This window comes from Takifugu rubripes, chromosome 21, assembly GCF_901000725.2.
Source record: "Takifugu rubripes chromosome 21, fTakRub1.2, whole genome shotgun sequence".
NCBI lineage: Eukaryota > Metazoa > Chordata > Actinopteri > Tetraodontiformes > Tetraodontidae > Takifugu > Takifugu rubripes.
In genome coordinates, this window is record NC_042305.1 from 3792942 (window position 1) to 3818420 (window position 25479).

The window sequence follows — 25479 nt, forward strand, 5'->3', positions numbered from 1 at the left end:
CTTGGCAGCTATATAAATAGTCACATACCGAAGGAAAAATGCAGCTTGAGAGGGTCAGATGTAAAAGATGTGCTGGACTTGAGCACAGACTTAAGATAAAACTGGCTCAGAGAGGAAGCGACTTGGAAATCAGCTTTAAATAAAGCATTATTAAACAAACAGTTGAATTTATATGTGCTGGTGGCAAAATAATAATAATAATTTCTGCCAAACCGTGAAGCACAGTGAACTCTTTTAGCTGCAGCTCCAAGACAGCCATTAAAGACGAGAATAAAGGTTCTGTATTTTCTTTTTTTTATTAAAAAAAAATCTAAAGATTGTCTTGAGAATTATGAAGAAGGGGAATCAAAAATGCTCTCCACATGTCAAAAAAATTATTCTCCTTCCTCACTTACTGCGGCTAAACCATATTTTCCCAGGGCATCATCTGTTGTGCCCACTCCAATGGCGCATATGGCTGGATATTTATAATTTAGAATCATAAATATACAATCCGCGCCACCCTCTGAACAATATGAGCATCCAGTAAGAGCACAAACTCTGTTCTTGAAGGTTGATCCAACAGGAAACTGAGGTTTAATGCTTGTGATTCCCCAGCTGTTAGTTAAATATGACGTGGAGCAAATATTAGACCCAGTGATGGAAGATGGGCCCTGAAACTGATGGAAAGAAGGGCTGAGGAAGGACATGCTTAACATGTCAGGCCCCTGTATAAAACACAAAGTTCTAACTCACAATGGTAACTTCTGTGGTGACAACATCCATTTTGCTGTTTGAATTTATCCATTTTAGGATGCAATGTTAATAAAAATGGTGAAAATCTCTAGTTTATTCACTATCATCCATAACACTTGTTGCCTTCACAACATGATCATGGCCAATCCAGGCACCCCCTTCCTCCTGAACTTGTTTTGCCCCAGTCTGAGCACCTGAAAATCCGACTCGGTTCCATCAGAGCTGCGAAGAGCGCTTGAGCCCAAAAACATGAAAGCTTCTTCCTGAATCCCAACACAGCGTGTATGTGGCAGGAAGGTCACTCAGACTATAGAAGAACTATAACAAGCACCCTTCCAGACAGCTGAACACAGACACCCCTCAAATGTCCCCCGTGACCCCCAATAATATAACCTGTCCCTCTCCCAGTCAGTAGTCCCCCATATTTTTACATCCACACCAGTGGCACTCATGCCAGTAACCAAGGAGGTGCCTGGAAAAAGTGGTTCTTCCACACAACAACCACACCCATCTCCAGTTTGCCTGCCACACCAACCAAAGTGGAAGATGTGGGGGCAATAGCTCTCCACCACACTCTGCACATGCCAGAGTGGCAGCAGAACAGGTAGCATCCGATCAGAGCTGGACTCTCTCCACTTCTGCCACAGTGGAACAAAGCCCAGCAGAGCCTGTCCTATATCAGGAACGCTGAACTGAACTGTCGCCCTCTCACCCAGGCCTGCAGAGGGCTTACAGAGCCTCCTGGGTCACTGGGACTAAACTTTCACCCTTGGACTCGACGTCCAGGCAACACTGCCAGAATAGAGCAGACAGGAACCTCCCAGACTCGCTCATACCCTGGCCTTCTGCTAGAGACACAGCGGACACATTGTTATTGATTTGTTTATTATTCTCTCCTTAATTTATTTATACCTGTGTATATATTGCTTTATCCCTAACCGACTTCACGGGAGCCCTGCAAAACAGGTCTTTATGCATAAATGGCAAGTAAAAATCTTGACTCTCCTCTAAGTTCTGTATAACTGAGTTGGCCCAAGGATGGGGGTTGTTTATCTCACAGGCATTGCACCATTCCTGAATGACTCCAGGTTGTTCTGATAAAATGTCCTTTGAATCAGGGGATGCAGGCTTAACGCTAGAGCTGCAGTGGTTCCATAAAGTCATCGGCAGAAGTATCCCGCAGTTCTTCACTGAGGCCTAAAACATCTTCTAATGATGCCACATGCTAATGGTGCCCTTTAATGCAGATGCAACCTACCGTCTGGAACAGGTTCTTCTTTCATGCTTCTGTAGTCCAGGTTGGCTGCTCGCTTGTCCAATGAGGAGCTTTGATTTATGCAACAGCAGCTTTTCCGTGGGTGCAGCCAAGGTTAAAGCATTTTCACAGCCCTCTGGTTGCTGCAGTAATTCCAACCTTCTGACATTATTTTAGGTTTTAAGAGTTTGGCCAAACTGAAAACACAAGTTCTCACTTTTTTATTTTATTTTTAACCAAACATTAAAATGAAAAGGGGCTGAAATGTTACAATTGTCAGCAAAACTCTTACTGGGAAACTGGTCAGACTAGTTTTTTGTTTTTTTTCACAGGCTAATAAACAGATGATGGATCCAAATGACATCATTCATGGAAGAAGGCAAGTTCTAAATCACAAAGAGAGTGGATTTGAAAATAAATGAAAGAAATTGAAGTATCACGCAGCCGGTGAATGCTGCTAACAGCTGCAGAATGGAAACAGCAAACAAGATCTGCAGTCATTGGCAACAACATGGCCAGAAAGTGCTTTTCAAGCTAAAAGGTTCCTATGAAATAACTGATGGACCTCGTAGTTAGAGGCAGATCTGGTTCTGTTGCACTTATATCAATGAAGACAAAGCAACGTGACGGATTTTACTTAATCAAAAGTTGATTAATTTGAAGACCACATGCAAAAACAATTAGGCCGAGACTCAGAGGGGAAATGCTGTCAGTGTGCTGGTTGATGTTGTTTTATTGTTTCCACTATTAATCTTTTCCTTTTCTAAATAATCACTTTACGTCATGTTTTATGAGGCCTTTTTTATTTAGTGGAGAACTGCGTGTTTTGATCCTCGACCGAGTGCCTTTCCGGTTTATCCAGAGGACCATGCCTGCCCCCTAGTGTCGACAACAGGCAACAGCACACTGGACCGTTGACAAATGAGAATTACCTCAGTATAAATAGGAATGTCTAAATGTGCATGCTGGTTTGTTAATAAATAAAGTATACTGCCCTTTTTTCTTTTTTTTAAAAGTATATTTTACACAATATTATGAAATAGATGAAGGAAATTTCGATGAACCAATGAGAGTTGTCCGACCACCTTTTTAACTTTGTCCCTACTGTGTACACAAACACATGGAGTGCTGGTTTGTCCCACTGAACAGGGGGTCAGACCCACTTCCTATGGTGAGGCGAGGAAGACATGTTTTTACTGATTCAGCTCTGTGTTCTCTTGCTGCCGCCTGGCCTGGCTGTTCTCCTGAGTTCTCCTTCTGATGAGGTAAAACCGTGAGGAGATAACCTGTGATCTGCGACTGTGATAACGTTTCTGTAAAGTACATTGAACTGTTAAACTTTAAACTGTTTGTCATCCCATGAAAAACCTGGAGACGCGCAGACAGCCTTAACTATTCTGCTGCTTTAACATGTCTTTTTTTTTTTTTTAAATGTACTTTTAATTCCTAAATCTAATTCCAAAGTCTTTGCTTGTATCCATTAAGCTCTCCGATCTCAGGCAAAGAGAACATTTTTCCTCTTTTGATTCTGTCCCTGATGACTCTGGTAATAGTATCCACATCTATCGTTATCCTTTTTCTGACTTTTGGAGCGATGAAACAAAACTTCTGATAGGATTTATTCCACTTTTCAGGCAGAGGACGCGCGCGTCGGTCGGTTTTGATGCCTGATGTTACACATCTGGAGCTTCTCGTTGTGGTCGGACCTGATGTGTATCAGGTCCACAAGCAGGACACGGAACGATACATCCTCACCAACCTAAATATTGTAAATATGAAGACGACTACACACTTAAATCACGTGTCACGTTATGTCCTCTCGATTGCCGTTACAAAAGGAGGGGGGGCGACGCTAATGATTTACAGCCTCAGCAGTGATTAATAATGTAAATCTATCAACAATACCAAACAGTGTGTTGAAATCACCAGGTTCCTGCTCTTTCCAAATCCTCTTTTTCATCACAAATTCTCCTAATCTTCTTCCCATTCAAGTCTTTGTGCTGATATTTCGCACACAGGCCTCAGAGCTGTTGAGAGACATTAGCCTGGGCGGCAACATGAGGGTGCACCTGGTCCGCATGATCATCCTGTCAGAGCCAGAGGTAGGAGGAGAAAATATGTCTTCATATGAACCGATGGGAGAGAAAGGTTGCCAGTCGTGCCATTTGAATACTTGCTGACACTGGTAATGTTGTAAAAGAGTCTTTTTGGAACTTCAGCCGGAGATCCAGCTGTCGACCAACATCACGTCTTCCCTCACCAGTGTGTGTGAGTGGGGCAGGAAGATAAACCCCGCGAATGATTCAGACCCCCTGCATGCTGATCTTCTCTTGTACATCACGAGGTGTGATATCTGCCCATCCCTCATAAGTACCAGTGGTGCATGGCTGGGAAATCTCCCAGGAAATGTTCAGCCAAGTGTTTGGAGTCCTTGTTCCCACAGGTATGACCTGGTGTTGCCTGATGGGAATAACCAGGTCAGGGGTGTGGCACAGCTGGGCGGGGCCTGCAGTAGCGAGTGGAGCTGCGTGATCACCGAGGACACGGGCTTTGACCTGGGGATTACCATCACTCACGAGATTGGTCACAGGTAGGGCTGCAGCAGCGCTGCCCGTTCACAACGCTTCGAACCCTTCGGCTCTGTGACGTTTCAGAACTGTGTCGTGAATCTCAGGGTTCCGACACCACCGGATGCTAATTTTTCGTTCCAACTCCTTTCGCCCAGTTTTGGAATCAACCACGATGGAGTGAGAAACACCTGCAGCCGATCCGGCTTCATCATGGCCTCTGATGGAGGCTACAACAGCGTGGATCTGACCTGGTCCCCGTGCAGCCGACAGCAGCTGCTCGCCTTCTTCAGGTAGGTGCTCATTGATCCTGGAGGCCTGACACCGTTAAAAAAGGCGCTTCTGCTTTAAATCAATGAATGAAGGAAACCAAATGGATCAAGGTAAAGCCCTTAGTTTGTGAAATGAGGTTGTTAATGTGGCCATTTGCCTCTTTTAGGGTCCAAACCTCCTGCTGCATCACAGCACAGACTGTTTTTCTTCAAATTGTTTTCCATTTTCCTATAAAGAGACTTTAAAATGAGCTGTTTGGCACCGTTTGCAGTGACGGAAAAGCGGAATGTGTGAAAGACCTTCCTGTACTGGAAGGCTCTCTGCAGGACTGGAAACCTGGTCTGTATTATGGTGTGGATGACCAGTGTCGCATAGCGTTTGGTAGCGCCGCACGAGCCTGTTCCTTCACCAACAGCGACTTGGTCAGTCATCCCTAATGGCAACATTCCAGTGAGGAATTCAAGGATTATTTACAAGTCTGCTCCCTTTTCTTTTGAATCACCAGCCAGCCTGTCGCACCCTGTCTTGTCACGTCAACCCTGGGGATGACAGCTCATGCAAACGCCTCTTAGTTCCACTGCTGGACGGGACAGAATGTGCACCTCATCGGGTATCATGCCTGAACTGTTTGCAGTCATATGTTTTCAGGCATATTTTGATGAGAAACGTTCTTTTCCAGTGGTGCTTGAGGGGTCATTGCGTGTCTACGGAGGAGCTGAGCTCCTCTGTGGTGGTGCACGGCGCCTGGTCCAGCTGGTCCGGGTTCTCGCCTTGTTCACGTACTTGCGGTGGAGGAATTTCTCATCGCACGCGTAAATGCACCAATCCGAGGTGAGTGGTGAAGATCCCGGACAGTAAATCAAATTGTACGTGTACCCTTTCTCCATATTTCAGACCTGCCTTTGGAGGGAGCGATTGTGAGGGAGCAGATGTTGAAGCTGAACTTTGTCACCAGCAGGTAGGTTCTTACTGCTGATGTTTACCGTGGCCCCCAGGTCCAGAGAGTAGGTCAGCGTTGCTACCTTTGTTGTCGCAGTACAAACAGTGCCTCACTTTTAAATGTCTTCTGCGTTTTGTCATCTTGATTTCGAAATAACAAAGTCATTTAAGCCCAGAAGAACCTTAATCAGGAGGTGACATAGCGGTTAGCACTAGTGCTCTAACAGGCCTTTCTGTGTTGAGCTAGCATGCTCTCTATCGGCTAGCTTCATCCACAGCGCTCTGCCTCTCACCCTTTTGAGTGTATGAGCAATTATAATAGGCCTGTTTACATCTAAAATCTAGGGTTAATTTAACTCGGTGTTGACTGATCGGAACAGGTTGATGATAAAATCTGCTTCGCTGTATTTGTTCGTGTGACCCCTTCCAGCTTTCTCCGGAGGTCCCAAGGTAGCTGAGGGATGTGGCGCGTCAGGGTGATGTCCAGGGTGCTCCTCTTCAGCTGCTCAGTTGCATTTTAATCATATCATTTGGTTCAGTACCTCTGTTCCTCCTGAACAGTCGTGGTCAGGAGCCATAACGGCCTCCTTAGGTGTGGGTTGGACGATACGTCAAACAAAGCAACGCGAGCTGCTACACAAGAGACCTTGTGTTTGATTTACTGTAGACACCTCCCTGATTCACTTGTCAATCTCCTACTCCACTTTTCACTCACACATAAAGGAGACACATAACAACCCTTGCCTTGTCTGCCTGTCCTGAGGGTACAATCCATCCTTTTAGCTGAGAACAATGGTGCTGGGCAGCCATGGAGGTGCTTATCATCCCAGCCACTTCACACAAGAGCCACTGAATACCACTGTGAGCTGAAGGTTGCTGTTCAGCGAGGACAATAGGATGACGCCGTCCACAAAGAGCATCCTGCTGATGGAGAACAGGGAACAATCCAAGTCAAACCGTAATGCAGATTAAACAGGGGCTGAATCTCCCAAGGCAACTGACCAGCTCCACAGTCACCATCCTGGTGCAACTCAGAAAAGATAGGATCACTTTTATCTGGGATGCAGATTGAAATGATCAGCTAGGTCAGATCCATCTTGCTCTTCTCAGAAAATGAGAATATTTTGCATTTCCTGTACAGCGATGTGAAAACAGAACTCAGCTGGACTTCATAGCAGAACAGTGTTCCAGAACAGACTCCCAGGCTCTCTACCTGCTACCAAACGCCGCCTCCTTCTACACGTGGATCCCTGCTGTAGGATTTACACAAGGTGGGCTGAGAGAACGTCTTAGAAACACGCAGGACGAAGCCCTATTACGTAAATCCTCTTCTCCCTTTACCACCACCAGGAGAGGAACAGTGCCAATACATGTGCCAGTCAGATGGGGAGAACTTCCTCGTGAGACGTGGTTCTCAGTTCCTGGACGGAACTCGCTGCGAGTCGGACGCTTCACCTCCGTTTGGCTCCACGGCGGCTTGTTTGAGAGGCACATGCCAGGTAGTGATGAGTCAGACGAAGGTAACAGATACGATGTCACACCCAGTGATGTGTGCTGCTCATCCCTCCTCAGCTGTTTGGCTGTGATGGAACACTGCATTCTGGGAAAGTGAAGGATGTGTGTGGCGTGTGCGGGGGAAACGCATCATCCTGCAGCTTGAGGTCAGGATCTTACACCGCCGGTCAAGCCAGAGGTACCGAAACTTTTTGTTTGGTGGTTCTTAATTAATTAAATGCAAAAAAGATGGATCACTTGTAATAACCTGCATTACACATTCTGATCTATTGGTCAAGGTAATAAACTGAATCCTTGTGCAAGTGTTTTGGTCTTTTAGAACTAAATATAAAACATTTCTGTTTGCATGATTAATCGACAAATGGATTTAAAATGTATTAATTTGGGTGTTACAAATTCAAAATGCAGAGTAACAACATTAGGAAATGAACCAGTAAATAAAGGGACAGTAAATAGAGCAGAAAAGGAAATACCAAGGCAAAATTGATGACAAAACTTCATCTCGCTACTCATCTCACGTCCCCAACCGTATGAGCTGCACCTCCTGCTTCAGCCCATACCTCACCTACCCACCAGGAAGGCTCCTGAGCATCCCCTGCATCATCTACTCAGACCACAGGAGAAGGTGGGGGTCCATGGTGCTGTCCTCCTCTCTCCACCTGGACCAGGAGGCTGGTGCTGTCAGGACCAGGTTCTTAGATGTCCCAATTAAGTCCTTCTAGCATCTCCTAGTGAGACACAAGAGCTATGGGGGTGGACTCACACCTGGAGACCAGGGTGATGGATCACCTGAGGAGGAAGTCGGCCTCACAGTGATCCATTCTCTCTTCCATCCCATAACTACCTACCGCCGTACACGATTGACACTGACTCTGTGTGCAATGAGACCTGAGTGCTTTGTGTTTCAGAGTACACCACCTTCCTCTCCCTGCCAGTGAACGCCACACAAGTCCACGTCATCAACAGGGCGCCCCTCTTCACTCACATGGGTGAGTGTTGCTTTCACAGTGGTGAAAAAACACAAATTCAAGTTACAACTTGAAACCCCTCCCTGTGACTGCAGCTGTGGTATTGAGGAGTCAGTACATTGTGGCTGGACGCGGGGCCATGTCTTTGAATGTGACCTACCCGTCTGTTCTGGACGAGGACCGCCTTGAGTACCGACTGTATCTGACCCCTGATCTCCTGCCTGAAATGGAGGAGCTGCTGCTGCCTGGACCACTGCAGGAAGAGATAAACGTAGAGGTTGGTGCATTCTCTTTCTAAAATCTACATTTTTAATATGTTTTCAATGCAAAATAATCTTGGAAATGCTGGTTTTCATGGCTTGTTTCCCTCTTAGGTCTATCGTAAATATGGAAAGGAATATGGAGAGCAAACGAATCCAAACATTAGCTTTCAGTTTTATGTGCCTGGGCCTCCCAAAGATGTGACAAACACCAAACTTAAAGGCAAATGGACATTTGTCACAACACCCTGCTCCGTGTCTTGTGGATCAGGTCTGTGTACCAGAAATCTTATCAGACAGTGACGGCTTCGTACAAATATTTGCTGCCATATTCATGTCACTTTTAATCGTAAATTAAATGTTGTCTCTCAACATACAAATCCTGCAGGAAACACTGAAAAAGATAAAAATGACCAAAGAACAGAGGTTATAACAATTAGGTTTTACTTCAGAAATAAATGCTTAACTTCTACTATAGTAGCATACAGGAAGCAGGAGAAGCCTCCTTAGTTAAAATCCTGTGAACACTAATTGAGAGGAAGTGTAAGGGGTTGTTATATCACACAAGTGCAGCACAAAAACACAACAGAGTTTAACTTAATGCCCCTTATTGATTGACCACTCAATAAGGTTAATGGCAGGTGAGTTGGCAGCAGGCAGTCGGTGGCTGAGGACCAGAGTGAAGCCAGCAAGTTGGCTGGAGTGGAAGATGCTAGCTTTGCTAGAGTTCCCTGACTTGTTCTGTTTGAGACTTGACGACAGGAGCGGGGTCAGCAGTCACGGGCAGAAGAGAATCGGGAGAAGAGGTCAAAGGCAAGCTGAGTTGTAAGAGCACAGCAGGCATCGTATAGTGTTGGCAGGGCCCCCTTCTGCCTGAGGGAGAGGGGCTGGTCCCACGGGGACATGGACTCACTTCACTTTGGACACAGGACACAGGAAACATGGGTTAATTGCAGATGGAGCACAGAAGCTTTAGCTTCAAAGCTTTGGCATTAATGACCTTTTGTATAGTCGAGGCATTGATGGACTTGGGGGACAGCTCCTTCCTCCACCTGGAGAGGGAGGTCCTGTGTGGAGAACCACACCCGCTGACCAGGAGACGTGACATCAAGAGCAGAGGCTGGAGTAAGAGATTCCAGTGGCCAAGCTAGCAGGGCGGACATGATCGCACTCCACCCATAACTGTTGGGACAAGGAGGGCGTGGTGAAGTACTAGAAGGTCTGTCTCTGCAGTTGGAAGTGTTGGGTGGGTGTAATTATGGAGGCAGCACCCTGGGCACGTCTGGTAAGGTGCTGGAACTGGGGATGAGAGAATGGAAGGTGGAGATGTGGCATTCAAAAGGGGCTAAACACTGAAACACCGTGTGTTAATGTGCCAACAATCCTCCAGTAATATCAAAACACGACCCAATAGTCACGCTTCAGTACAAGTGAAAAGGTCTCATCTCGAAACTACAAAGTGAACATTGTTTTAAGATCTTTATGACACTTTTATGGCGTTTGTAATTTAAGAGTTTATGATGCGGAGGGAACAAAAAGCTTGAGTTACCTTCATCTGCCCTCTTCAGGAGTACAGACACATGTTCACGTTTGCATCGATGAAAATACCAAAAAACACACGGAGGAAGACAACTGCGGAACGCCTCCTTCAATCACAACACCCCCGACACCCTGTCAACTGCCCCCCTGCCCCCCAAGGTCAGCTCTTACTTCTGTTGGGAGGCCTTATGTTGCTCTCTTTATGTCCACTACTATTTCCCCCTGTTTGAACACATTCCGTCACACACACACACACACACGCACACACACACACACACACACACACACACACACACACACAAAGTATAGTCACCAATGCTTGAAGGTCTTGTTGCCTTACAGGTGGGATACGGGCCCGTTTGGACCCTGCAGTGCTTCCTGTGGTGGAGGAGAGCGTAAACGCCTCCTGAAATGCGTTCAAGTACTTGGGGGCACCGTGACGCAGGTTCAAAATTCAGACTGTCCAGCAGATAAAGCTCCTACGTCTGTTGAAAGATGTAACCTGCAACACTGCCCTGCCAGGTATGTGAGGTAACGGTAAAAAAAAATATTTATTTTTAATGCATTTAAGTCTTCATAATTCCATTGTCCAGAAATACAACAATCTGTAGCAGCGCAGTCTATTTATGTTTTAGTGAGTCACTCTCAGAGTTAAGATTTGGGTTAGAGGGTTAGGGTTAGGGTTAGAGGGTTAGGGTTAGAGGGTTAGAGTTAGAGGGTTAGGGTTAGAGGGTTAGGGTTAGAGGGTTAGGATTAGAGGGTTAGGATTAGAGGGTTAGGGTTAGAGGGTTAGGGTTAGAGGGTTAGGGTTAGAGGGTTAGGGTTAGAGAGTTAGGGTTAGAGGGTTAGGGTTAGAGGGTTAGGGTTAGAGAGTTAGGGTTAGAGGGTTAGGGTTAGAGGGTTAGGGTTAGAGGGTTAGGGTTAGAGAGTTAGGGTTAGAGGGTTAGGGTTAGAGGGTTAGGGTTAGAGAGTTAGGGTTAGAGGGTTAGGGTTAGAGGGTTAGGGTTAGAGAGTTAGGGTTAGAGGGTTAGGGTTAGAGGGTTAGGGTTAGAGGGTTAGAGTTAGAGGGTTAGGGTTAGAGGGTTAGGATTAGAGGGTTAGGATTAGAGGGTTAGGGTTAGAGGGTTAGGGTTAGAGGGTTAGGGTTAGAGGGTTAGGGTTAGAGAGTTAGGGTTAGAGGGTTAGGGTTAGAGGGTTAGGGTTAGAGAGTTAGGGTTAGAGGGTTAGGGTTAGAGGGTTAGAGTTAGAGGGTTAGGGTTAGAGGGTTAGGGTTAGAGAGTTAGGGTTAGAGGGTTAGGGTTAGAGGGTTAGGGTTAGAGAGTTAGGGTTAGAGGGTTAGGGTTAGAGGGTTAGGGTTAGAGAGTTAGGGTTAGAGGGTTAGGGTTAGAGAGTTAGGGTTAGAGGGTTAGGGTTAGAGGGTTAGGGTTAGAGGGTTAGGGTCAGAGAGTTAGGGTCAGAGGGTTAGGGTTAGAGGGTTAGGGTTAGAGGGTTAGGGTTAGAGAGTTAGGGTTAGAGGGTTAGGGTTAGAGGGTTAGGGTTAGAGAGTTAGGGTTAGAGGGTTAGGGTTAGAGGGTTAGGGTTAGAGGGTTAGGGTTAGAGAGTTAGGGTTAGAGGGTTAGGGTTAGAGGGTTAGGGTTAGAGAGTTAGGGTTAGAGGGTTAGGATTAGAGAGTTAGGGTTAGAGGGTTAGGGTTAGAGGGTTAGGGTTTGAGTTAGGGTTAGAGGGTTAGGGTTAGAGAGTTAGGGTTCGAGGGTTCCTGAGCTTGTCCACAGTAACTGGTAAGGTCAAGGTGTGTTTGATGGGTACATGACATTCTAACCATGCAAATCTTTATTTTTTATCATCATAATCAGTTCAACTGGAGAAGTGTTTCGATTCTCAGACTCTGAAGAGTAAACTGCAGCCATGCTGCCCGTGTGAACGGATCCTTCGCTCTTCACAGGTGGCAGGTCTCAGAACCAGGAGAATGTTCTGCTGTTTGCGGGCCAGGAGAAGCCAAGCAGGTTGTGTCCTGTGTGCGTCCAGAAAACGGACAGGATGTCAAAGTGGACGAACGCTTTTGTCAGAGACTGAAGAGACCAGCCGATTCTGTGCCCTGTGTGGTCAATGTCTGTCCTATTGGATGGGAATCAACGGGGCAGGTAAAGCACAAATCAACTGAGATCACGTTTGAATATGATATCAAGTCGGATCAACAATCTTTTGTAAGCAGGACCAGGTCCTGTTGAAGTCGCTGCCAGACACAAAACAAGATCCTGTGTATGTGTGGAGCCCCATTATCAGCAAGTGCTCCAAGACCTGTGGAAATGGTGAGTGGCTTTTCCACATTTGTCCATCTCGTTGGACTCGTTGGACAGATCTAAAAGTCCAGACCTGATTTGTTATTAAAGTAACCTCTAAGCCTCCCGCCCGTGTAGGAACCCTACAGCTGTGGTTTTCCTGTGTGGACCACCAGACCAGACTCGGGGTCGAAGACTTGTACTGCGACGCTTCCACCAAACCGCCTCCTCAGTCTGAGAGCTGCAGCACGTCTCCCTGTCCTCCTACGTGAGACCGGATATATGTGTTTGTCCTTTCCTTTTTGTCGTCTAATATTCAATAATGGGTATATCCAAGAATGTGTATTCGTTGCTTAATTTTAAGACAATAATAATGAGTTTACATATATTTATTGCTTATTATTATTGTTTACAGGCTCCTCTGAGGAATCAATACAGAGCACGTTAAAACAAGTTTGGAACGTTTCGTTTTATCACCACTAGGTGGCGCTTTAAGCAAGGAGCGTGCAGCGTAACGTGTGGAGGCGGGTTGGCCAACAGAGTCCTGTACTGTGGAAGGGAGGCCGGAGGAGAGGAGGAGGAGGTGCTGGAGGATTCAGACTGCAGCCACTCGGTCAAACCCACCGCCGTGGTTTCGTGCAACGGCCACAGCTGCCCAGCGAGGTGAAACACACACATTAAACGCCTGTCAATCAATAAGGGGCATTAAAGTGGCCTGAGTCATACTAGAAACATGCGGAATGGGCACACTGGCAACAACAGTCAGATAAAAAATTAAAGAATTGGCTGGAAAAAGGGGTTTTCCTGAATAATATTGATATTTTATGAACTTTTTTGATTGAGTCACAGAGAGCAGCTGGTTGTTTTGCTAATATATCACGTAAAGCGTGTACGAGATATTGTGTATTAAGATTTGATGGAATTTCCAAACTGAAGTAACCGGTGTCACTGGGCAGATGGAAAGTGTCGCGGACGTCGCCCTGCTCGGCGTCCTGTGATCTCGGCATCGCTCAGAGGGCCGTGTCTTGTGTCCGGTTCATCAACGGCACAGAGAGCGCAGTGGCGGAGGAAAAGTGCCACGCTGGGGTCAAACCAGCCACCAGCGTTCCCTGTCTGGTGCAGGTCTGCACCTTCAGATGGGAGGTGAAACCTTGGAGCCAGGTACCACTCACAGTACTCAAAGTAACTGAATTTACAGGTTTTTCTGTCCTATCTAAATGACTACCTCGGGATTCTACAGTCAGCTCCCCAATACAAGCAGGAAGCACCGTGGTTCCGGGTCTATCAGGACAGACCCAAGTTAATTTATTTGAATGTGATGTCCATGATTTCCCCCCAACCTTGTTTAAAGCAGTAATTGTAATATTGATTCTATTTTCTTGCTTTATGTCTTGTATTTCTGATTGATTTGAAAAGAAAAAAAAAAACCTTTCCAGTGTTCAGTCTCCTGTGGATACGGGATCCAGTCCAGAGCCGTGTCTTGCATGGGTCCCTCGCATCCGCAGCCTCTAAGCCCCATGCTGTGCATGCACATGCCCAAGCCCATCACCATCCAGAGCTGTAGCACGGGGAGCTGCAGCGAGGAGCGACCTTCCCACGCCGGCACGCCGCTGCAGCCCACGGCTCGCACCGCTCCTCCAGGTCCAACAGAGGCCAGCACCGTCCTTCAGAACCTCACAACCCCTATTCCCGTCACCAAGATGAGTCAGTGCCCAGAATCTACATTTGGGAATCGCACAGTTCTCCTCAGGCAGAACAGGTTTATTCTCATGGCGTTGTGTCTCACCAGATCCATGTGGGCAGCTTCTCCTGCAGCCATCAGGCACTGTGGACCTGAGGGACGTAAGTGGACGCTGCACAGTGTCCATTGGTCGGCCACTGGATGAGGTCATCTACGTCAAAGTGGAATCTGGCACCCTGAACTGCAAACTGCAAAGTAATTTTGAAAAGAAGCGATTAAATCGGAAGGATAACGAGGTTCTCGTTCTCCGTGGAAGACGTCCTTGCTGTCGTTGTGTTTCTGCAGGAGAGTACGTGGCGTTTTTTGACCGGCTGGTGTTTGTGAGGAAGTGCAAGCAGGTGACAGGAACTGAGCTGACCACGCGAACCAACGTCCTGCTGGTTCGCCAAAGCCTGCTGACCCCTGGGAATGGGGTCGTCTTGACTTTCAACTCCATGAAGAACACGAAGAGGAGCCATCATCAGGGTCAGCATCAAAGCCCGTTTGCAAACAGCGTGGGTGCGTCCTCTGATCGCCGAGGCCGTTTCATCGTTAATTATCTTCACTCGGCAGATTGTGACGTTCAGCTGTTTTCACCGAGTGGCATCTTTGAGAATCCAACAACTTCCCACACTAACCACACCTGCAGGGTCCTCCTCAATGGCCCCCCCTCGGTGAAGATCCAAATCCAAGCGCTGCACATCGGACTCAACGCCACCAACTCTCAGTCTACATACATCATGGTGAACACACACTTTTCATGGTAAAGCACTGCGGCACACTCTCCAAAATAACTGCGCATGTTCCATGTTTGTGTTCTGTCCAGATCAGGGACATGGACATCTTAAAGACCACCGTGTTTAAAGGCCGCCAGCTGTTCCTGTGGCACTCGTCCGGAAACATGGCTGAGGTGGAATTTCATGGAGATTTCCTGCGATCCAAAGGAAGCTTCAGAGCAGAATATTCCTTCCTGTCTGTTTGATATTTAACCGCTTTTCAATGATCCTTTGTGCTTTGTTTGCCATTTCTTGTTCTCGTTTGTGTTATTTTGGTCTGAAATAAATGTGGTTTCACAATCACAGCAGAGAGAAGAGTGTCAGACACTTCTGTTCTCGATGTATATGAAAGAAATCACGTCTAATAAAGACATTCAGCTTTAATTTGAGGGGTTTCAGGGAACCAAGGCTTCAAAAGCATGTTGAATGTAACTATTACAGAGATTTGTTATACACGTGTCCTGTCATCTGGAGCCAATGGACTAAATCACTAAAGGATTTTCAGGCTCTCAGCACATGTGCACATATCATATATTAGTTTTACTTTACCTCGATCCCACATTCATGTTGCTTCTCGCTCAGCGGCTGTTTCCTTTTAAAAGGAATCTCCATTGTCAGGTTGAGTAGAGTCCCGTTTCTTTATTTAAACATCAGTCATTTACAAACTGTATTCAAAATCAGTGCGACTTTCTGATGTGTAAGTGGAGGTTTGCTCTCTAAGCAGAAATCGTAAGGGTTAGAAAAGTGAAGATGTTTTGACTCACCCGTGCATTTTGATCTTGTCTGTCCTGGGGCGTCAACACGATTGTTCTATTCAAACAGGAATCCATCAGCAGCATCTTTAAAGTCCAGCAGCTCTTTGGCATTTAAGAGCTGAATTGACTTTCCTTAATTTAAAACAGTTTTTTTTTTTATCTATTAGTCCCAAGTCAATATTGAAACAAGTAAGAAACAACTTAAAGGTTTGAAAAGTAAAGATGCAGAGTATTATAATCAGGACCATGCCTAGAAAAGTATCAACAAACAAACAAAAAAATCCTGATATAATTACAATTTGCAAGTTATTCCATTTATCTTATATTTAACACTATATACTCAAAGAGACAATCCTCTGAGAATATTGATCTCATCACAAAGGCAGTTTTTCATTCCCCGACTCTTCTGTCACGTCTCCAGCACTCTCGCTTCCACGTCCATCCACTCTGCAAACAGCTTAGGTCACTTCCTGCCGTCGGGCTTGGCTAGTGTGCACGATCACTGCTGGGCCGTGGCTGCGGCATCTTCCAGGAGAGCTCTCATGTCCAACAGGGCGCCCTCTACAGCCTGGGCGAAGCGAGCGGCGTTGGTCTCCTCACAGCTGTTGAAGGCCGTGATGGCCACGTTGATGTGCTCCTCCATGGGATTGTAACACACGCCGTAACCGTCTGGCACCATCGGACCAAAGCACATCACGCAGTCTGTCTTCGAGCCGACCTGACGGAGGGCAACAGACTACATTTACAATTACTCTATTTAGACACGCCCACATTTTAAAGGAAAATACAATGATGTGATTCCACTGTAATTAAAATATAGTGGCGATATTTAAGATAGTTTAGTGTGGAAAGTGTGGAGTGCTGGAGTGAGGTCTCCCTATGACGGAGTCTGATTACGTTCCGTCGCTGGAGTGGGACGAGGAACCTAAGTGGGCAACGAGAGTTGCAGTTGCAGGGTTGCAGGTGCAAGTCTCAGTAGCGATCGCTCTACCTACAGGTGTCTTCAAATGGCCAGTAAAGCTCTGTACTGGACCCTGAGCCCAACCCTAACCTGTGGACAGAGTAACACAACGTAAACATGCCTGGCTGGTGGACAGATTGTAGTGCTGAGCCACAGCAAAGGATGTGTCCATGAATATCTCAGGCATGGACGTCAGGTCTTCGATACTCAGCATCTTCAGCCCGAGGAGGTGCCGGTCAACGGCCTGCCCGTGGATGGCCTGATAAAGGAAGGTCACACATGAACTCAGAAGGGCTGGAAGCAGTGAAATATTGTAAATATCTAAGAGGCCTCACATTGTAGGTGTTGTTCTTATGAGTCTGGGTGGCCTTCTGGAGCAGCAGCACCCTCTCTGAGGGCTGTTTGGAACAATTCCAAGTCAGTAAAGGAACAATTGAAGGTTGAACTTCACGCCTTATCTACACCCCCTACCTGTTTGGCTGGATCCTGCATTGCTTGGACAAAATTTAAAGAGTCCACAGTTGTGACACGGATCACGTCTGTCCGACCGTACTTGAACATTCGTAAAGAGGCACTCTCGTAGGTAGAGCAGCAGGTATCGTACATCCTGCGGGTCACGGAGAGCATTTGTGACGTGGGCAGTGATCTACTGGAGGTACATGGTGAAAGAGTGACTGTGGAGGGGAGGTTTTACCGATAGTAGGCAAGCTGGAGCGCCATCTGCACGAAAGCATCGGGACTCAGCTGGTGCTTTTTGGGGACATTTTTCCCAAAGTGAGAAAACATAAGAACCTTTACATCTAAATCATGGACCATTCTGATGAAAGACAGAAACAAAGTTAAACCACAACAACCAGAGCCGCGTGAGCGGCTACAGTCACACGTGCACATACGTACATGTTCATGTTCTGCTTGGCTTTCTCGATATCTCGCTTCACCTCTGGGGTGATGTTAAAGCGCAGCTTTTGAGGCATGGCCAAGGGGACCATGGGAGAGCGAACCATCTCGATTCTCTGCCTGTCAAGGAGCGGCGCATCCAGTCGGTTAGAGATGGAGCAAAAAAATCTGACGGTTCTCATGTAAAACTGGAAAGAAACTTACATGTATTTAACTACGTAATCAATGAGAAACACTATGGGTGGACCTTCAGCGGGTGCATGCTCATAGACTAGTCCACACGTACCATCTTCACCAACAATGAACTGGGAACAGTTACAAATACAGCGACAACAGTTTTGACGGCCAAAAAAAAGCAGAAGTTCTGATTTTATTTTGTAAAAAAAGAGAGAAGCGTCCTCAACAGCAGCATTAACGTAACACCGATTTTCTGGTCTACGAGATTAGTTTTACGGGGTTATCTGAAAACATGAATGAATTAGTGGTTTCGATTTTACGTTAAATTTAGGCATCCCCAGAGAAATAAAATAATTTTGAATATCCACAAGAAAAACCTCCTCTAATCCTCGTCCATTACCTTCATTTTTTTCTCCTCTGCTTAGATATAAAATCCTGACAAACCCATTTTTAATGATCACCTGTACATGTGAATAAAAAAAGAAAACTAAATTGCAGAAAAATCTGTTTCAAGTTTCATGTTCAGATTTAATGACTACTCCTGAATAAATTCTATTTTTAAAATGATATCCTGCATGTTCACAGTGAAAGTGATCACAGATTTCAGAAATGGTGAGGGAACTTTCCACAGATCTTTAATATTATGGGCTCGCCGGTCGAGACTGACCTGTAGCGTCTTGTCGAACCAGCGGTTTCCGCTGTTCCAGCGGGCTCCCCCTCCATGTAGCATCTGCGCAGCCACGCGGCTCTGATACTTTTCATCAGACACGCGCGGCATCGGCGCATCCAGACAAACGGTGAAGATGCTTTTCTGGATGGCGCGCACCGACTCCTTGTTCGTCTTATCTGAGCAAGATTTATTCATTTATTCTTACGTCTCACAAATTCTTCTTTACACTAAAATCAGTGGATTGAGCTGCGCTCCGCCCACCTTTAATCAGGTTGTTGTAGGCTTTTCCCCAGGTGTTGCGGTGCTGTGATGTCAGAATGCCGATAGGCTCCTTGTTAGTCTGCAATGAGGAGTTCCAGATCTTCTCCAGCTGCATGTGTAACTGGTCTACTGTCAGCGGGGTGCCATCACTGTTGTACACATCCAAGACAAAGAACTGCAAAGAGACGCCAGGCTGCTTTGACCACAGAACCAGAGTTGAATTTATATAAGAAGAGGAAATGTAGAGTACCTGGAAATTGTGGACCACAGTAATGTGAGTCGAAGAGATTTTCCCGATAGCATAGTTTACAACTGTGTCTCTCTTTGGACCAGGGATGCGACAGGAGGAGAGGATCTGGTAATACTGGTCCATACAGAGGGGCTTCCCACTCAGGTACTCTACAGGCAGGGTCTCACTGTGACACAGCGCTTTATATCATCATCTGCACTTTCAGGAAGCCCGTCATGACGGTGTTGAGGGTTCTGGCATCGTTTGGTCAAACTCACCTGTCAATCTTTTTTTTAAAATCCAAAACTCCTGCAATCAGTTTGGCAGCAAACCTGCACAGATGGCAGAATGGACAACTTAGATGAGCGTTCCAGATCCACTGCGACGTTGTTCAAATGCTGAATTATGAAAATGAAAGCTCTATCTAATCAGAATGAGCCCCGTGTACTGATCTGACTGGTGTTCCTCGTGCCCATGCGCACACGCCCTGGGTCCCAGTTGTCAAAAACGGCTGAGCAATGCTGTGAACGACCAATTGCCTTTAAATAGCCTATATGGGTTGGAAGCCTGTGCAAAGGTCAGCCAGAAACCTCAGCTTCACATAGTGTGAAGATTTTTGTGTTGCACTTCAGCTCAGCATACATTAATGTTGAACACAACTCTAAAAACCCTCAATAGTTACGGTTTAATAAAGGACATTAGAAAGGGTGGAGAAGCAGCAGCTTCCTTTACCGGAGTTACAGAGTTCTTCAGAGATAAACCAGCATTGCTACTGCGGCTAGTTACACAGAGCAGATGCTGGTTTCTTACCTCATCTGTCCTTGTCGATCCTGGAAGTGCATGCGAGGGAGGACGACCCCCGGGCTGGTGTACACTGCCACAGGCATACGGCAGTCTAGATATGCTGACTGCATCCACCATTCTGATAGCTACATGACACAGCAAGATTCAGCATGTTCCTAGAAAATACATCATTCGGTGAAGCGCAAAAGAAGCAGCTAAATACACCCAGATATCTACCCAGTTTTCTGTCTTGCGTGCCCGCCGCTCCAGGCCTTTTTGCAGCCTTTCTCCAACACCTCCATTGAGAAACTCGCCCACCAGTTGGCGGGTGTGATCCAGCTCCTCTGCGCTCACAATGGGCTCCAGCGCAGCCAGGTATCCCTCGCATGTTTGCTTCAAGGGCGGCACAGGCAGTTTAGGCAAACCCTCCTGATGCACCAGGGACCTCTCTGGGATCTGGGTCACGGGTCTGACCAGTAGACGGGGCTTCACCGCACCAGTCCGAAGCTGGTACACAAACAATGAACACACAACGAACAAATTCCTAGAGATTTGAGGCAAGGAGCTATTTTTTGACAGCCCACTTAACCCTTTGACACTAAAACCCAACCTTTTTAATACAAGTGCTTCATACATCTTTAGAAGTTTATTAAAAGTTATTTCCAATGCTGTTGGGTTCCTGCAAAAATAGATGTGTGGAATGCTCATAAAGGTTTCCATTTCTTCACAAAGTCGTATATTTTACAATTAAGTGTGATTGACACCAAAACAATACAGTATTTGATGGACCCATTGTGGAATAATTGGACGTATTCATATTCAAGAGCAGAATAATGTCACCCTGAAGTAATTTTTTTTTTTTTTTTTATTTAAAAAGAGCTTAGCCAGGTACAAAGTTTAAACCCGTTAATTCTGAAAAGAATTCACCCGTTGCTGGTTAAGTCATCCAGCGTATTTTAATCAATAACTTCCGGTCACCGGTTTCAAAATAAAACCTCTCTTCTGTCGGTGGCCAAAACATGCTACGGGGGGGATCAAAATAAGGGGGAAAAGGGTCCACAGTAATTTGGCTTTCCCAAATAAAAACTTTCATTTTTAATAGGCGACTATTCTGTCAAGGTCTCGTTTTTTTGGAATGCGTAGTAAGCTAACGTTATGCTATCAGCTACGCGCAGCTAACGTTACACAAAATGTCGCATCAAATGGCAGCGGAGACAGACTTAAGTCAACATTCTGCTAAGGCAAAAGACGTTACTGCAAATCTGAGAATCTGTACCGCAAAAACAGTAGTTAGTCATTAACTTAATGTTATGACATTGCCGCTGTCCCGTCCTGCGTCCCCACCCCCTTCGGCGAGACTACTGTTATAACACCTTACTAGCTTGGTAATTACACTCTTCCTAACAACAGTCATACAAATGACACACTCACCGTGGCTCTTCCTAAAACGGCTAGCATCTTGTCCGACTGTGTGAAAGTGTTTGACTGTCGCGGGTAATATAGAAGCGCAACCCTCGGGCTGGCATGTCTCAAGGACAGACACGGGGTATATTTTCAGCTGTCTGCCCCCATCGGAGCCACCGGGGAAAGACAAGCGCCGGCTCGGGCTCCTTATTTTACCTGGGAAGTTTGGGACATGCCAAAAGGACTACACATACATACATACATACATACATACATACATACATACATACATACATACATACATACATACATACATACATACATGAATGCATGCATGCATACAGACAGACAGACAGGCAGGCAGGCAGACAGACAGACAGACAGACAGACAGACAGACAGACATGATTACTCGATAATCTGTAATAAAACATCTTAGTTACAAGGTCACCGTGATGAGCTCACTAGTTGGTCACAGAAGCTGGCGTCATCTATAGTCCAAACACCAGTTTTTCCAAAATGATTTAAGTTGTTTTTTATGTATATATGGATAGATATATAGTTTTAGTATACATGTATTGAAGCAAACCATTCGTTTGGCGCACTCGTGCACTGGCCGAGCTTGGCCACTTGGCGGCGCTCTTCCAACGTCTATCCAGAAGAGCTGCGCCAACAAACCAAAGAGTCAGAATAGCAGAACTCAATTTGAACATTTTTAGATACTTGTAGTCATTTTTGCAATAGATCTGTGCCATAAACCTGCTCCGAGCCGATTGTATATGTGCACCGCGCCGACGTCATTCGTGAATATGATTTCAATGACAGAGGAGAACGACAACTGCAGTCTTGTTATGGTTTATTTTGAATGCAATAAAATAGAACTATACAAAGGAAAACAATCATACAAATTAAAATGCTTCAATTGCTCGGGTCCAACCGCCTCCCGTCAACAATGTATGTTTTAAACAAATTGTTTGGGCGCCCAATATTTGTTCAAGGTCCGTATGCTGCCAACTCACAAACTCGGAGAGTCCACCTGAGCCCAACACTGAGATCAGGTTGGAAATGTTTGTGCTGTCTAGTTGTTCCGAGTCCGAGGAATCATCATCTGCTCTCATCCTTTTGCACGGCACCGGCCAAAAGTCCGGCAAATAAAACTCCGGATCAACAATGTGGTAACTTGTGTCCATCGTTCGCTTTTTGCTGTAGCACTGCGCGCCCTGCGGCTGTTTTGACTGCGCGCAACAGTCTGGGTTGAAGTATCCATTGGTGACAGTAGTCACCACATGTGTGTCCAAGTCCAGAACAGTCTTTTGGTTGGCTTGTGCGTTTAGAACCGGTAACTCCCACGAGGATTTGTCCGCGCAACTCCAACAGGCTTCCGAAACCATAAGATCAGAGTCACTTGAGGAAACCATTGCGCAGGCAGATGCGTCTTGGTGCGCCACCTCTGCAGGCTGGCCGATGGGCTGGTGCGCACCGCACTGCCAAGTGTCCGACTCTACCCCCGTAAAGTTGCAGTAGAAGTCATCGGCCAACTCCGCAAAGCTCCCGCTCAGCTCCAGGTATTCTTGCCTTTCGCGGCCCACGGCTACATCCTCATAATGGTGCGTTCTCTGCGTCTGGGGCAAGTTTTTTCTCATGTAAAACTGCCTGGCGTTTCTCAGTACGTACGTTACCAGTAAGTTCTTGTGGAGCTTGATGCCTCCTCTCTGCGTCCTGGAGCTCTGGATTTTCCTCAAAGAAATGGAAATCAGATTTTGTGCGTCAAAGGCACACTCCATCCTCAACCGGACCACCCCGTCTTTCTCCTCGATCTCTTAAAATCGGTTATTTGGGAGGGAATAACTATTTCTCTCTTTAGCTGAGATTACCACTCGGTTCGTGGAGACTCTGTCCATAGCGCTCCATGTCTTCCCAGTAAGGGCATGGATTTGCAACTCTCATCTTTCCTTGCCACGCCCTCACGTACACATTGTCCAATGGGAGGGAGGCGGTGCTTCTGTTATACGCAAATCTAACCAGGAGCCTCATTCAGCATGCATGTAGGAGCGAGCATGCTGCATTTCTCTAACGGTGTCCGGAGCCGCTCACGGCTGAAACCACCGACACCAGCATTTATTACTGCGTCCAGGACGACAGAAACCTGCTTTTATGACAGTATCTGAACAGGCTTTTGTCCATCTGTCCGCGCAAACAGCGTCTTGGGTCGCATTTGGACTCTGCTGTAATGCACTCATCACGCACGCACGCACGCACACGTCCTATAATCTCTCTATATGAGTAGGAAATGAAATCTATACAATATGAAAGGATAGAGTTATAGGAAAAGAATACACCAAGAGATGATTTCAGAGTCTAAATAGAGAATAATGGAGTTATTAAAAAATATTTCGGAAATATTCGTGAATCCCACTTTTGTGTTCCCCCCCAAAATCTTAAATGACAGAAAATGAACATCAACTGAAACGTGACAGTTGATATGAAGAAGGAGCTCAGTCTTCTGATGCTTGTTAATGTTGTTACTTTTCAGAATGAGGTTGTATTTGCGAAGTTCTGAAGACTTTTGTGGGGTACTTTCCTGTGTGTCTCTCCTGCAGCTTGTAGGAGACAATGACAATCAGACAGAGTTTAGTTTTAGGATGCCGCATTTCGACACCCGGTACACACAGCATAAAAGACAATATATATGTAAAAATACTTGTCACTCTGAGCCAGAGCTCGCTTCATGTTTTACACCTTGGTGCAGCTGCAGGTTATGTGGGGCAGAGCTACAAAAACTATATTTTATTCATTGATTTTGGTAAAACTGGATGGTGCTTATTTGAGAAAATATTTTCTGATTCCAGAGCTACCTGAACCATCTGTGTTATATGGATTTTCCTGATGAAATGATGGATTAACTTCCTGGAGCAGCTCAGGAATGCTGTTCACAACACTGATACATCCACTTTAAGCAAACTGGGAGATCCAGTAAAGATGTGGTTTAAAGAGTTTGGTGATGGGCAGAAAGCATGTCTGTACATGCTGAAAAGCACAACTAGTTAGCTTAGTTAGCCATGAAGAAGCCTTCCCATCTACCCCAGAGGGTGCTATACTGCATGTTCTCTGCTGAACAGACTACCTGAGGGTGCTTGCATTTTATACAGGCACCTCGTCGGGCACTTTAGCCAGGGTTGTTCACAGAAAAGGTTCCCTTAAGGGCATTGTGTCAGAAAATTCACTGCAGTTTTCAAGTGATATATTTTGTATTTTCACTTTCTTTCACTGGAAGGGTATCTGAAAGACCCCTTTTTATTTTACCACATTTTACCACACTTTGTCCAGTGAATCGGCACCATGTAAAGCAGTTCCCCGTCTTTTCTCCAACATAAAGACATTAAAAAGTCTGTCCCCCATTCTATCTTTGAATCCATTTTTCATATTTACACTTCATTTTAACATTAAGGGTCTTGCCTTAATGACGTTATTGGACCCTCAGTCAACACTTGGCTCTTCAAAACCCCAAATTTAATCCTGACATTTACCGTATACTAAGCAAAACGCTTTAAACTTGTCCACAGATACAGTAAATAATACTCTACATTCCGAAGCTGGCAGGGACGTCGTCGGGGCTGCCTGTGATAAAAGAGACGTCGACACAACACGGAGATGTGCGGAGGAAAGCGCTTCGTAGAGAGATTATCTGTCATCTGTGCCCCACATCTGTGTACACACACGCAGATGGCTGACATCACACCGAACACCTGGATGGGACTTTGATTTGCTGCCAAATACGTGAATTAGGAGGACGGCCACCGTTATAGGTAACACGCTCGGATAATGGGGTAAATTAAAGCCTGACATATGTGCAGCTCTGGAATTTAACCAGCAGAGACGCCAGTGATGTGAGATTTCCTGATTGTTTACGAATGCATTTCATGTTGAGGGTAAAAACGTTGCAGAAACCTGAAGCCTCCATCCTCCAGATGCCCTCCGAGTCACCCCATAGAGGAAGAGTACTAAACAGAACTGGATTAATCATTGAATCCGACACGTTTTAAAAGTTTCATTGTTTTTACTGTTTATTCCGATGAACCAAATCTGAGTTGTAAAGAGTTGTACACCTGAGTTGTCCACATTGAAATATCTATCTGGACAAAATTCTTGGATGAACTACAGAAGATGTTTTTTTTTCAGTTGCTGTTTAGTAGATCTCACAAAAAAAAAATCATTGGCAGAACTAAAATAATTTCTTGGCCTGGTTTATATTTGTAATTTCAGAGATGCGTTAAACTACAATATAAATAAATTGAATCTTCAATTCAGTTGTTTGAATCCCTTTTTTGGATTGTGAAATATGGTACATTGGAAACACCAGCCAGGGATTAATAACCCATCAGTGTCGGTACAGGAAATCCAAATTGACCAAATATTCTCATTAGATTTTTAAAATGTTGTCCATGTTGGATAAGAGTGAAGAATGCTTCATTTGAAATCACTGACATGTCTTATCATGTATTATTGCATAGTTGGCCT

At 45.7% G+C, this 25479-nt stretch overlaps 3 protein-coding genes across 4 annotated transcripts; 1 reads left to right on the forward strand and 2 right to left on the reverse strand.

The window, feature by feature from the left end:
- The first annotated feature begins 3118 nt into the window (after positions 1-3118).
- adamts13 (ADAM metallopeptidase with thrombospondin type 1 motif, 13) lies at positions 3119-15138 on the forward strand. Of its 2 annotated transcripts, none has more exons than XM_011615205.2 (29): positions 3119-3255; positions 3476-3536; positions 3625-3758; positions 4009-4092; positions 4210-4334; positions 4434-4580; positions 4716-4850; positions 5102-5252; positions 5336-5440; positions 5510-5661; positions 5725-5788; positions 6911-7040; positions 7120-7268; positions 7342-7462; positions 8193-8273; positions 8348-8529; positions 8627-8783; positions 10081-10210; positions 10394-10582; positions 11994-12192; positions 12264-12360; positions 12469-12598; positions 12814-12993; positions 13287-13491; positions 13767-14034; positions 14120-14266; positions 14357-14536; positions 14624-14793; positions 14877-15138. In XM_011615205.2, exons 1-29 carry the CDS (start codon positions 3178-3180, stop codon positions 15030-15032), a joined length of 4107 nt encoding a protein of 1368 aa, XP_011613507.2. In that variant the 5' UTR covers positions 3119-3177; the 3' UTR covers positions 15033-15138. The 2 variants fall into 2 exon arrangements, with proteins under 2 accessions (XP_011613507.2, XP_011613509.2); XM_011615207.2 differs by having other exon boundaries at positions 10394-10573.
- Positions 15139-15191: 53 nt separating this feature from the next.
- Positions 15192-21183, reverse strand: zgc:154046 (Carnitine O-acetyltransferase-like). The gene is made up of 14 exons (XM_003974500.3): positions 20991-21183; positions 19797-20066; positions 19587-19705; positions 19055-19108; positions 18798-18963; positions 18548-18722; positions 18284-18462; positions 17644-17744; positions 17440-17559; positions 17237-17359; positions 17014-17149; positions 16878-16940; positions 16664-16801; positions 15192-16299 (listed from the first exon to the last, which is right to left on the reverse strand). The coding sequence occupies exons 1-14, from the start codon at positions 21015-21017 to the stop codon at positions 16081-16083; spliced, it is 1890 nt and encodes a 629-aa protein (XP_003974549.2). The 5' UTR covers positions 21018-21183; the 3' UTR covers positions 15192-16080.
- Positions 21184-21800: 617 nt separating this feature from the next.
- LOC101074820 (immediate early response gene 5-like protein) lies at positions 21801-22902 on the reverse strand. The gene has a single exon (XM_003974501.3). The coding sequence runs from the start codon at positions 22743-22745 to the stop codon at positions 21870-21872; it is 876 nt and encodes a 291-aa protein (XP_003974550.1). The 5' UTR covers positions 22746-22902; the 3' UTR covers positions 21801-21869.
- Between the last annotated feature and the right edge of the window lie 2577 nt (positions 22903-25479).